General features: G+C 39.1%; 1 protein-coding gene across 3 annotated transcripts in view; it reads right to left on the bottom strand.

The window, feature by feature from the left end:
* Positions 1 to 430: 430 nt before the first annotated feature.
* LOC122944520 (probable phospholipid-transporting ATPase IIB) overlaps positions 431 to 14,247 on the bottom strand; it is a 302,414-nt gene continuing 288,597 nt past the window's right edge. For 2 of the 3 annotated variants that reach the window (XM_044302895.1, XM_044302897.1), the window contains exons 25-30: positions 11,627 to 11,691; positions 10,776 to 10,884; positions 8,373 to 8,430; positions 6,874 to 7,077; positions 5,761 to 5,793; positions 431 to 3,688 (exon numbers count right to left, since the gene is read on the bottom strand). In XM_044302895.1, coding sequence (XP_044158830.1) covers positions 3,552 to 3,688; positions 5,761 to 5,793; positions 6,874 to 7,077; positions 8,373 to 8,430; positions 10,776 to 10,884; positions 11,627 to 11,691 — 606 coding nt within the window. In that variant the 3' untranslated portion in view covers positions 431 to 3,551. The remainder of the gene's footprint in view (positions 3,689 to 5,760; positions 5,794 to 6,873; positions 7,078 to 8,372; positions 8,431 to 10,775; positions 10,885 to 11,626; positions 11,692 to 14,247) is intronic. The other variant, XM_044302896.1, reaches the window with a different exon arrangement.

Raw genomic sequence — 14,247 nt, forward strand, 5'->3', positions numbered from 1 at the left:
TTCATTTAAATGGGACCGCAAAAGATGCAGACAACACACCGTGAAGTATTGCGGACCGTAAAAAACATACGGCCGTCTGAATGAGCCCTTATTCTGATTATATAAATGCATGAAGTGACAATTTGCATTTTTTACTTTATAACCATACATATCTAGATGTCTACCGCACTTAGCGCAACCACTTACGTGTGAACGTATAGCTTTCAATACGTATTTATTAGAAATATACACAATATTCAAGACATGGACAGCCACACAGCAGTTTCCTTAAAAGCAATCCTTGTGTCAATATCGCCATCTTGTGGGAAAATGCAAAACTGTTATTCCTTTGACTCCTGGCTGTCAAGTTTGTGGATTACAAAATATGTATTAGGAAACACAAACACAAAAAAATCTTCTGGTAGAAACTTTATTGCTTTTATAACAAAGATATACATTATTTCAAATAAAAGACATCCTTAACTAAAAAACAATGACGTTCCCACAGGCTTTCAAATAACACAGGTATATACAAGTGAATGCAAGGGATTTAAGTAGTCAAGTATTAAAAGTAACACTGGCAAAGCATATCCTATTAGTGGTGTGTTTATAGTGCTGGCAAAAGATTGAGGAGTCCAGAAGGTGTGGCTCGTGATTAGAGATGAGCGAATAATTGTCCCGAAGCGGGTAAGTAGCGGGTGTAATGGCAGGGAGCTGCGATAGCACCGCCTTCGTCATTTTAACACTCAGATGCTGCGTTCATACATGATTGCGGCATCTGAGTGAAAAAACTAAGTAAAATTAACAATAAAAAAATATATATGAAATCAAACTTACCGCCTCCACTTGCTCACAACGGGCCGGCCGCCGCCATCTTGCTTGAAGATCTAGAGCGGGTTTTTCGGCCGAGATCTTAAACCAAGATGGGGGATGGCGGCCCGTAGCGAGCAAATGGAGGAGGTAAGTTAGAATTCTTTTTGTTTTTTACACTACTTCAGGTTAGATCAATTCGCTGACACGAAGCACTAGGAAATTCAGCGAATCAAATTTATCCTGAAATTCGGATCGAATTCCACTTTGTGGCATTCGATTCGCTCATCTCTAATCAGAATGCCAAATCTAGCACAATGAAAAGATGAGATGGTCTTATGTGTACAAGTGCCACAGCTCATTGTGGTCTGATACCCTGCCATAATACAGAACAGTACAGAAATTCAAGATAAAAATAAGCAATAACCAACGGAAGATAAAGGAGTCCTCCAACCTAACAATAATAAATAGAACATTACATTATTTCTTTACCTGAGTAACCAAAGTAAGCAAATTACAAGGAGAGTAAGTTAACATCATGACAAACCCAATGTATGATGAGGAATGTACAGCTCTGGACTGTGGATATTGTATTATGTTATGTCATCATAATCCTGACAATCTCTATAGAAAACCTATTAGTGCATACTCACCAATGGGCAGATGAATGTTATCAAGGGTGGAAGAAGTACTAAGAACTAACTCAACTTTAATTGTTTGGAACTTCTGCAAGGAACTGTTCCCTGATACTGTTTGGGACACAACATAGGGGTCATTTTGACTTCTGCCAGTCTAACTATACATACAGTGAGTATGCATGTATAGTCAGATGGTGTATGTTTGTGTGTATAATGTATGGGCTATGTATGGTGTCGGGCAGTGCACTGTGTCAATCACATTTTCTAGTGGTCTGCTTAACAGAAAACGGAGTGGTTATTAAACCAGTACCTATAGCTATTGCCCCGCTGATTACTGTAATAAAGGGGCTACAGAGTCACAATGCTTTAAATGGGAGTGCAATCTACCTAACACAGAGATACGGAGATCTCTCAGTTACTTCAAAGGTCATGGTCCCTTCATTACAAAAATCGGCAGCGGTATCAGCTCAAGAATGTCCATGATCCTATCTATTTGCATATCAGGAGAGAAAAACTTTCAATTTCAAGGAATTATAACCAAAAGTTAAATTGCCCTCAACTGGGGGAAAAATACTTCCTAATACACTTCCTGTCCAAACAGTGCTCTGGAGTATGGGCTAAAAGTCCTTCTAACCATGCCCTTAGTCTTGACTGTAAGAACAAAAATGTTTAATTTATACGGCAAAACGCTGACAGGGTTAGGCTCATAAGATGACTGAGAATTAGTTAAAAAAAAACTTTAATGATCTAAGTTAATGAGGTTTTCTGATCTTTTCAATAAAATACATGAAGAAAGATTAGTCATTAAGTCCCATGTAGCTAGGATGCCTCTCTGAGCCAGTCCCACATGCTGCTTTTGTGACAATCTGAACATGTGATTATCGCCCCGCTCTCCCTCCCTGAAGAAAAGGATGTCACATGCCTCTTTTCTTCACTCAGCCATCCACCCCTATCTCAGGAGGGATTGTGTTTTACATGCTGGGCAGCAGATGCAGTCTCCAATGAGTAGTGGAACAGCACTACAATGTGTCAGTAGCAGATTTCTGCTGTGTATGAAGACTGTGAGTAATCACAGCACAACCTTACAGACGGTAATATAGGGGCAGGCAAGCAGACTCAAAAAACCCTTTTAAGATTTCTCAGTTGCCACTAGAAATGATGTCATCTACCAACATATTTAGCAGAAATGTATATAACAATACAAAGATGGTCCCCTAAAACTGTAGATTTGTGGAAGGAAATTTGGTGGAAGGCCTGCTTTAGTAATACCAGAGATAACTGTAAGGAGTTCCATCTGGATAGATTACCTGGCTACCTGGGGTGTATAACAGATTGGTATAGTCTGTAGCACTACCAGTCTGCCATGTAGTGCATGACAATGTTTAACATACAGAATAGCTCCAAAGGATTTCAGTTTGTCATAGTATAGGTCAGGAAGCTAGAGCCGTGTTCTGGTATTGGAGTCTTGTTTAGAAAAATCCTACCAAACCTTTTCAATAATTCAAACTGATTTTATATGGGAACAATGGGGCCTGGTTAAGGGCACTGTTCTAACACTGTACTCCTCAGACTACAGCCTATCAAATAAGACATCTGAGATACATGATAAAGTACCTCCATTCCACTGCTTCCTATACTATGCTGCATATTACGGTATATGAAGGAAAGGCTGTATCTATTAAGAAACCCTTTCAAGCGTAGTAAATCAGGGTTTCCTATGTGACGCATGATGTAACATAGGAGTAATAGCTCTCTTCATAGTGATTCTATTACATTGTATATACACGGCCTCTAGTGCATGATCAGAAATAAATTAGCAGCATACAAGGAAATTATAAGGATGAATAAAGGATTATGGGATAAAAACAAAATAGTGACCAAAAATGTCAGGGTCCCATGCTTAGTAAAACAATGGTAGAATATAAAGCAGGTCGGACATTCTCTTTCTTACTGACTTGTATCAGTTATAACGCCGTCCTCTCATTCGGTATTGTATAAAAGCCTTCGACTTGTGCTCTTCTCCTCTTTGGCCCCCTGTCGCTATTTCATTCATAAGGCTGAAGTCACTAGAACGCAGCGAGGCAACGTGAGGCATCTTATACCTGCAGTGCCATAGGTCCTGAGCTAGGACGAAAGCTTGGAGTAACTTGGAGGAGAGAATTTGCGCTTCAAGTACTTCAAAATATAGAGGGGAAGACAGCTGACAACGGTGATGGCCGACACTTTCCACAGGAAGGCTAGTGTTGTAATAAAAGCAACATCTGTGAGAGGGGGAAAAAAAAGGAACAGTTTTAGTATTAGCGCTAATGATAAGCCAAGACAATGCACAAATGCTCACTGGTTACCAGCTGGCAGGCTTCTACATGTGGCACATTCAGTCTGCCATGACAGATTCAGTGTAATGGGGTTTGCAACTTTCTAGGTATAATCCATAAAACACTTGGACAGTGACAGTGCTGACATAGGTTAATGGACCAGCAGCAGGTCTCTGCGGACGACTAAGGCTCTTATACAATCAAATCCATTTGGTCTCAATAAGTACCTAATGTTAGGATGCAAGAAGATGGGTGCCATACTTGGAGGGAGTCAAGTAATGAACCAAGTGCACTGCAGGTTTACCCTTCACAGTAAATTCTACATAGATTTGAGGTCTGCGCTTATGAATATATGAACACACACTTTCATATGTTGCGCCAGATCTCTTTCATAGATTTCACGCTGACCCCCGTATCATAGTTGTGGCTTACTAACACGTTTTATATGATGAGGAAACCTCATGTGTGATATAGTGTTTAGTTGCTTGACCTCTAGGATTTGTTATACTGTGTTACAAGAAAATACATTAGGCCACACATTGGCCATATGCTTCCACCCTGTAACACTAGGATCCAGGTGTACACATGAATATTCCAGCCAACTTAGGTATTTTATTGGTTCTTTTATCGCTACAAAAGTAGAGTATCTGTTCTTTGGAAATACTTCCTACTAACTGGAACAGAGTTTCACCTATTTGTGGAATTCGTTCAATACACTTTATGAAATCACCAAAATGGAAGATGAACAAGGAAACAGAAAATTGCAGGCTGTGAGAGGTGATAGGTGGCATTTAGGAGGAGCACAGAAGACAACAAGGCGTCTTGACAGGCAGTCTACAGAAATACATTATTACCTTTTCTGAGGGTCAAGAACAAGCAAAGCAGTTTTTTAAGAGCTGATTCTATCTGTACTTATTTTAATCCCTTTAAACACATTTAGATGGCACTTATCTTAGAAATTGAGATATATAAAATCTGCCTTAAAATTCTATGATTTTAAGAACTTTCTATTATGCAGAGGCTTAGTATAGTGTCACAGTAACATAGTCTGTAGGGCAAAGGACGTAATACAAGCCATACTCGAGATAACGGTCAGCTATTTCTCCAAACTCCACTGGCCAAGTGTGCAAGTTTACTTCAATGGGGACAGGGCAATGAGCCACTACAAGTCCTCTCTGTCACTGGCTTAGCTACTGGGCATGCTGAAATCCATCCTTCTTTCCTCCTGAGGCCCCCATATTTTGATTCTGGCTAAATTTCATCTTATGTGCATGGCCAGTTTCAGTCCACCTAGTTTAACCTTCTATCCTGCATGACTGATCAAAAAGAAGTAAAAAAACACTCATAAACTGAAAGCCAATTTTGTTATTGTTAGGGGAAAATATGTCTTATCCAGCTCCAACATAACCCCTGTCCATTCATCTAGTACATAGAACTTGTGATATTATTTCTCACTAAGATTTGCCATATGCCTTTATATTTTTGTCATCATGTACTATCACTAAAACAGAGGCAGTCTGTATTCTGCGGTTAAAAGGTAACTTGAACAAACTTATGACATGACATAAGAAGTATAGGTGGTGAAACCTTCAGTGATCCCTAGAGTAGAGTGCAAAGCCACTTTGGCTCCTATTTTCTCTCCTCAGGGCACTTAATACAAGTCATCATATCATGAGGAGTGTAACAACAAATTTGATCGATCCTTCAAAACAAGCACACAGCCATGTATTTTCCATAGGTTGTTACCATCTGCCCCAGATTTATTATCTCAGACTTTTTAAAAAGTAGCAAAAATGATCACAATCTTACTCCAGTAAAGGAAGTGGATAAGAAAGTGGACAGACATCTAAAGATAGAAGTGTTAGACTTCAAGATGAACCAAGTCTATCAAACATAGTATGATAGCATTTGATAAATTTGGTCCAAATTATGGCAATGCATACTTCTGCAAAACGGATAAAAAAGGTCCCCTCATGAAAAATTCCAACAGACTTTATAGACATATTTATATCACCTACCTAAGAAAGCTCCCAATGAAACTCTACCAAGACCTAGTTGAGATAACGAAAGAGACAGAAGCAGAGGCAAAAAGAAGTTACAGAGAAATGATAAAGCCAGAAAATAAAGAAGATGCTGCACTTAGGTTAGCAACAATTTACTTGGGAAGGAGTATAGGGAGACATATACTATACTCCTTGAGCATTGGAGAAAGGAACAGAGTTGTTCCGAAAGATGTCTTGTATATATATCCCTACATTGCTATGCAGAGTGGAAGAGAAATGTTTTTGTATTTCCCATCTAGAATGAATTTAACATATACGTACACTGTATTGCTTAAACTGGAGAAGGCATAAAAGTGAGGGCCCCACATATGGCTTAAGGGACTAAGACTGCATATATACCATATTTGATTAGTAGTCTTTGTATATTTTATTTTTATTGAATTATGGAAAAGTTTTGTGATGCTCAAATTGGGTTTTCTAGTAATTAAAAAAAATTTTTTTTATCATTTGCCCACAGCATGAAGCAGAAGATTCATATTTACCTGCTCCATGGCGCTCTGATCTTCCGCATCACCCTTGCTGTCTTCATTTTCCAGTCACCGCACTGTTTATATCCGGCTGGCCACGGGCATGGTCACACCGCTCTAGCTGAGATGTGCTCCTTGTGGACACATCACCGCTGAACCCAGTCATTGTCTGGAGAGGTGCATGTGACCATGTCCAGCTGGATGTAAACAGAGAGGGGATGGAAGATGGAGACAGCAGAGGACACATGAAGGACTGGAGTGGCAGGGAACAGGTAAATCCGAATCTTCTGTTTCGGGGAGCAGGATGTGAGCACTTGATAAAAAATAATTATTACCAGAAAACCCCTTTAAGGGGGTTTTCAGGAATTACTGCATTGATGACCTATCCTTAGGACAGATCATCAGTATCAGATTGGTTGGCACCCCTGTTGATAAACTGTTTGATGGGGCTGTGGTGCACACCTGCATGCCATGCTGTGATGAGTCTTGCAGCTTTATCCCATTCAAGTGAATGGCAGTTGTGCTGCAGTAACCTGGCTTGAAAAGAGGTGTGCTTCAGACAAACAACTAAACTACATTTACTTACACACACAACACTTACCAAAATACTCATTAAGAAAAGCAAGTGAAGCCATGTAGCAGCCAAGGCTGAAAAACTCAGCCACAATCATCAGCCAGTGCCATGTCCTTATAGTTAATGCAACCATTAGCAATTCTGTCAAAATCAAGGCAGTGAAGGAGATGGCAACCACATGGACAAACTCAGACTCGAAGAGCAGGAGAGCTCCGTACATTAATATGCCACCTGCAATACAAAGATGTAAGGAATAATAAATTCATGTCAACATTGTATAACTCAAGCACTAAAATAGTATGTTGCTAAATTCCCTCCCCATAAATGGTAGAATCCAATAGGTTTGCTTAAAAGAGCATTTCGAATTTGGCCACTGGCGAGGCCCAAATGTCACCATGTTCTTGCTAGTGAGACCCCAATAGAGAATCAATGTAGACCAGAAATCCTCAACCTTTTATAATGTAAGAGCCACATTACAACTTTAAATGATGGTTAAGAGCCATGTCCATGTCAAAATTTCAATTTGCAGATTGACATTTCAGTGTGAAATTTCACCCCCTGGTATTATACCACTAAATTAGAACTTTTCTGAGGACAGGATATGTATCTAATATGAATGTCACATGGTAGCCAGTGTATGTGTCCATAACTTATGCCTACTATGGCAAACTACGGTAAACAGCAGGTGGTATCTAGCCACACGTGGCTCCTGAGCCACTGGTTGAGGACCACTGCTTTAAACTAGGGGTCAGCAACCTCCAGCACTTCAGTTGTTGTGAAACTATAGTTCTTTGCAGCTACATCTCCCATGACTTTGGTGTCATGTAGCCTCCCACGCTCAGCTGCTATCAATACCACTAGTTTTAGTGCCTGATAGCAGTCAATTGTCAGCTGGATAGTCCTCGGTGCCCAGTGCCAATGGAACATCACCTCAGCCATTTACGGCACAGATTGCGGATGAACACAGGAGGCTACAAGAAAAAAAGGCATGGAAGATGTGGCTCTGAAGTAACACAGTCAGCTGAAGGCCTGTGAGGATGTGACAGGTCTGCTTTTAACACTTGCAAAAATATCCCCACTTATAAAAATGTAGAACAAGCAGAAATAATACTGGACAGTGTGACAGTAATTGTGGTACCATATACAGGTATGCAAACAACAAAGCAACCTGTGTCATTTTCTAAAAGAATACTTTTTTTAAACTACAGAATGTACTCTGCCCTGTGTTCCTAATTTCCAGATTGGCTGAATTGCATGCAATGTGAGAATCAAAAGTTATTATTTTTAGGGGATTAAGCTGTAATTAAAACAGCGCTGATTTCAAGTGACATGCATCAATACAAATACCAATCGCCCATCATGCACTGCAAGCTGGCACGAGGTACTGCTGGACTATCGATTTACCTGATAAAAGGAAAGCAATATATGACTGTTGATAAAATTTTAAGCTGGCGGAAGCAAACTTGGAAGAAAAACAATCATGACAGACAAAAATCCTTTCGTCTAGCTAAATGAGCCTCTCTTACCTTGGTATATGCTGATTAAAACCCAGATGAGGAAGGTTTTAAAAGACAAAGATCTTCCCTGTGAATAAAGAAAGGAAATGTTAAATAAATGGTATTACGTTAATGTAGGTCAACGTTTTTTTCTTAGCGTTCATAATAAATTATGACCTAAAATACAGTGAGGCGAAATCCTATTTCTTGTCATCTTATGCCTATACAAATAACTGCTACAAAGTACACATATACAACATTAGACATTTAGTCTAAAGCCTGTTACCATTATTTTACCAGAGGAGGTGTTGAGTAGCATTAGCTACTGTAGCTGGCTGGATGAATAAGGATAGTGGCACATAAAAAAGTAATCATAATAGTTAGATGATAGGGAAAAAAAAAAAAGTGAAGTGGAGTGCATTTTTTTTTTACTATCATCTAACTATTATGATACATTTTTTATATGTCACTATTTTTATTGATGATGTTTTTGACAACACAACTATTTTAATTCGAAACGAATAGGCGGTTATAGGCGCCCTTAGAGGTGATGTTTCTGTTTTTTCTTGTCTTCATTTACGTATCCTAAAGAGCAACCTGTGGGTGCCCTTCAGAAAGCCACCATCGGCAGCCTTACTGCTCCGGTATATTCCAACCTTATCTTTTATTTTTAAACATTATACATTTTTTTTTCATCAGTTTATGCCCCTGTGGCGCCCTGCCTGTGACGTCCGGGTGTCCTTTCCCATTAGAAGGGTTCTCCCTGACTAACACTCCATTATCATTTTTTTCTCTATACGTGGATGAATAAGGAGAAGGCCATGGTCCTATGCAGGATCCCCTCCCTCATTCAAAGAATGTGCCAACCTTAGAAAACAAAGGAAATGGTAGCATAGACTACAGACAGGAGGTAGCCCCATATTGATAACTTCATTTTTTTAATGTTGAATCTAACCATTAACCTATGTCTTAAACTTACTGCACGAGTTCCATTTGCCCCATGTACAGTACAAAATTAAAAATAATCCTATACTCACCTGGTTCGCCTACATCATTCTCAGTGCTGCAACTCCTATACTCCTCCCATTCTTTGTATATAAGACTGCATCGGTGACGATGAAGTGCACAGCACTTCACCGTCGCAGCCTATGATGAGCCTCAGCAGTCATGTGCTGAATACCACCACTGCAGTATTGTATACAGAGAACAGGAGGAGGATGGGTGGTGGGGCTTTGAGAACAGTGAGGGGGAAACAAGTGGGAATACAGTTATGTTTTATTTTATACAATGTACAGGCACGGGGAAAAATGTAATATACTGTAACTCAGACAACCCCTTTAAGACCATCTTCACATATACATAATGGCTTCCATTTATTCTGCCAGAATACAAGTGAAGCCTCCTACACAGATGTGAAAAGAGGATAACTAGATTTTGCTTCCATTTTATTTCACATGCAAAAGCGGCTCCCCCCCAAAAAAAAATAATAATAATTTTTTTTAAACTGGTGGACTGTGAGATTTTTCATTTCTTGAGAAGTCTTGAGTCTTGAGAAGGGAGATAATTAACCTATACAAATATATAAATGGACCATACAAAAAATACAGTGAAAAACTGTTCGATGTAAAATGCCCTCAAAAGACAAGGGGGCACTGCCTCTGACTGAAGAAGAAAAAGTTCAGTCTCCAGAAGCGTCAAAGCTTCTTTACTGTAAGAACTGTGAAATAGACTTCCTCAGGACATGGTCACAGCAGGAACAGTGGACAGTTTTAAAAAGGGTTTAGATGAATTCTTAAAAGTAAAAAAAATTAATGCTTATGAAAATGTGTAGAAATCTGAGTCTGACTTCCTTCTGGGATTCGCGTCCCCACCTATCCCTTGGTTAAACTTGATGGAGAAACACGTAGCTGATCTATACCAACTGCCCTCTATCCCCAATACCCATCCACATCTACCCTTCTCCTCAGTTCCTTGGGCATAAAATCTACTAACTTTTACATTCTCCAATTGATAAAGACCTGATGTTGGTTCTAATTTTTTCAGCCCAAAAAGTTTTGTTTTGTTTTATTGTGCACCAAACATATCCACTTTTTATCTTGGCAATAATATGAGATGTACACTTTCCTTATTATAATGGAAACTGTTCCATTCTTCTGTGTAGAATGGAAAATGAACATACAAGGATTGTTATATAACTAATCATAACATTTTCCTTTAGATATTATTAAAAGGCAACTAACTGATCTTGGTCCTGATGTGATCAAACAAAAATAGTTTTGTTTTTCCCAATAATGCAACAGTTACCCTAACAGACCACTTTTTAAGCAGATGAGGTCTGTCCTGCAACAGATCAAGCAGAGCGTTCTGGCTTCTCTCATAAACAGAAGCCAATGTAAATATAACTATATATATATATAACCTCGTACCGCCTACCTTTGTGAGGTCTTTATAAAGCTCTGGGTACAGCAGAGCCATTTCAGGCTTCACATCTTGATCCAGTACTAATGAAAAAACCGGAAACATTGTGTAGATGGTTGCATACCTTAGAAAAATAAATAGTAATTGAAATCAACTTTATTTGGCAGAATTTTTTCCTGGAATTTATTTTAAAAAATCCTGGACAGCACGAGGGTAGATAAACATATTAAACTTTTCCGTTTTTTTGTTTTATAACAGCTCTTTTAACTGGCATATGTGTCTGTCTGAGGGGAGATAAGACTAAAACAGCTGGAATAGCCATGGTCGAGCACATTAGAAAATCGGAGGCATGAAAACAGCACACATGTCATAGTGCATTCAGGCAAAAGAGGAGCCCTGCTGAGGAGGCAGCAAGGAGAACTGCAAGGGGGTAAGTTGCAATTTATGAATTACCGCATTTCTCCAACATTCTTGATGAGATACAATTACCACACAAACATGTACGGTAAATGATCATTTCACGACTCTTCCATCAGTAGTTCACATGCCTGTTACTTGCCTGCTTCATCATTACTGTCAATGAGAAAACCACCATGTACCTGGTGTGGATACACAGCTGAATAGAACCCCTCCAGTGTCAATTACTTTCATTTGCCCGAAAATATCTGTTGTTTTTTTCTAGGGCATTATTTTTTGCTCCCTCACCATGTTAACTATTAGTGCATGAATAATATGGGAAAAACTAATTATAACATTTTCCTTTAGACATAATTAAAAGGCAACCAACTGATCTTGGCCCTGATGTAATCAAACAAAAATAGTTTTGTTACCAAGTTGTCACCAACTAAATACTAGTTTTAACTTACCCTACCATTAGGAATCCCTGGTACAAAGGAACAGATGCGAAATAGAAGACTGAGGAAAACACAGCCTTAAATGGAAACAAGAAATGAAAAATGAGTAAAATTGCCATTTTTAACAGGTCACCTATTCAATATTTTAATAAACAGTCTATATGTGAAACCATGTAAACGTGAAAAGGACTACATGCACGCTAGAAAGGCAACACAAAACTGTGAATTTCACCAATGACTTATTGGAGATTGGTCAATTTCTGACTGGTCAATATGTACACACATGCTGCGCCAAAAGTTGAGGTAAAAGAGATTTTATTTTATTTTAGCCCTTTCCTTTTCAGAGCTTCTAGAGGCTGAAGTAAAAATAGTTTGGGGCACACCATTTATTTCACTTTATTTGCTGCCATTTACAATATAATTCTGGTGCATTTGGCCCAGAAAACTTCCCACCATATTTGTTCTATGTACAGGTTCAAGTTTTATTTTATACAACATGAGAGCTTTATACCTTATTGTAACCCTATATTAACAGAGGTAGCAGGTTCTATATGACATTTGGTTGTGTTATCAGGGCTTTGCCATAGGACTTCGGGTAGACCTAACGTTAAAGGGGGCTTACCGCTAACAAGACTTATCCGCTATACACAGAATAGGGCGATCAATAAAAAAGGAGGTCCCGGGGTTCTCTATTAGAATTGAGACGTAATAAGCATGCATACATCTCCAGCAGTCTCACTGAAGTGAAGTGAGCAGTAATCACACATGGGCACCACCACTTCATTCTTACAGAGGACTCTAGGTCCTACTATTTTGTGATCACTGAAGTTCGCAGGGGTTTGGCCCCTAGCATTCACCGAGTTCAAATCTGACCAAGGACAACATCTGCACCAAGTTTGTATGTCCTACCCGTGTTTGTGTGGGTTTTCTCCGGGTACTCTGGTTTCCTCCCACACTCCAAAGACATACTGATAGGGAATTTAGATTGTGAGCCCCATTGGGGACAGTGTGATGCTAATCTCTGTAAAGCACTGCAGAATATGTCAGCGCTATATACAGTAAGGTCCATAAATATTGGGACATCAACACAATTGTAACATTTTTGACTCTATACCCCACCACAAGGGATTTGAAATAAAACAAACAAGATGTGCTTTAACTGCAGACTGTCAGCTTTAATTTGAGGGTATTTACATCCAAATCAGGTGAACAGCTTAGGAATTACAACAGTTTCCATATGTGCCTCCCATTTGTTAAGGAACCAAAAGTAATGGGACAAGCTTCTCAGCTGTTCCATGGCCAGGTGTGTGTTATTCCCTCATTATCCCAATTACAATGAGCAGATAAAAGGTCCAGAGTTCATTTTAAGTGTGCTATTTGCATTTGGAATCTGTTGCTGTCAACTCTCAAGATGAGATCCAAAGAGCTGTCACTATCAGTGAAGCAAGCCATCATTAGGCTAAAAAAAAACAAAACAAACCCTTTAGAGAGGTAGCAAAAACATTAGGTGTGGCCAAAACAACTGTTTGGAACATTCTTAAAAAGAAGGAACGCATCGGTGAGCTCAGCAACACCAAAAGACCCGGAAGACCACGGAAAACAACTGTGGTGGATGACCGAATAATTCTTTCCTTGGTGCTGAAAACTTTATTCACAACAGTTGGACAGATCAAGAACACTCTCCAGGAGGTAGGTGTATGTGTGTCAAAGTCAACAATCAAGAGAAGACTTTACCACAGTGAATACAGAGGGTTCACCACAAGATGTAAACCATTGGTGAGCCTCAAAAACAGGAAGGCCAGATTAGAGTTTGCCAAACGACATCTAAAAAAGCCCTCATAGTTCTGGAACAACATCCTATGGACAGATGAGACCAAGACCAACTTGTACCAGAGTGATGGGAAGAGAAGAGTGTGGAGAAGGAAAGGAACTGCTCATGATCCTAAGCATGCCACCTCATCAGTGAAGCATGGTGGTGGTAGTGTCATGGCGTGGACATGTATGGCTGCCAATGGAACTGGTTCTCTTGTATTTATTGATGATGTGACTGCTGACAAAAGCAGCAGGATGAATTCTGAAGTGTTTCGGGCAATATTATCGCTCATATTCAGCCAAATGCTTCAGAACTCATTGGATGGCGCTTCACAGTGCTGTAATTGACTGCAAAGGATTTGCAACCAAGTATTAAAAAGTGAAAGTTTGATTTATGATTATTATTCTGTCCCATTACTTTTGGTCCCTTAACAAGTTGGAGGCACTTATGCAAACTGTAGTAATTCCTACACCGTTGATTTGGATGTAAATACCCTCAAATTAAAGCTGACAGTCTGCAGTTAAAGCACATCTTGTTTGTTTCATTTCAAATCCATTGTGGTGGTGTATAGAGGCAAAAATTTTAGAATTGTGTCAATGTCCCAATATTTATGGACCTGACTGCATTAAATAAATGATCTGTCATTTTAATCCAGCCTGTGATGGTAATGAGATGACTGCTGAAAAGTGATCTGTATTAACCATAGTGACCAATGCAAAAATTGCTGAATATTAGGAATTTCTTTTTAATATAGAAATTGACATGGAAAATTGACAACAAAACAACAAAAATTCTAAGAAAAATATATAATACATAAAAA

This window comes from Bufo gargarizans, chromosome 8 (assembly GCF_014858855.1).
Source record: "Bufo gargarizans isolate SCDJY-AF-19 chromosome 8, ASM1485885v1, whole genome shotgun sequence".
Classification (NCBI taxonomy): Eukaryota; Metazoa; Chordata; class Amphibia; order Anura; family Bufonidae; genus Bufo; species Bufo gargarizans.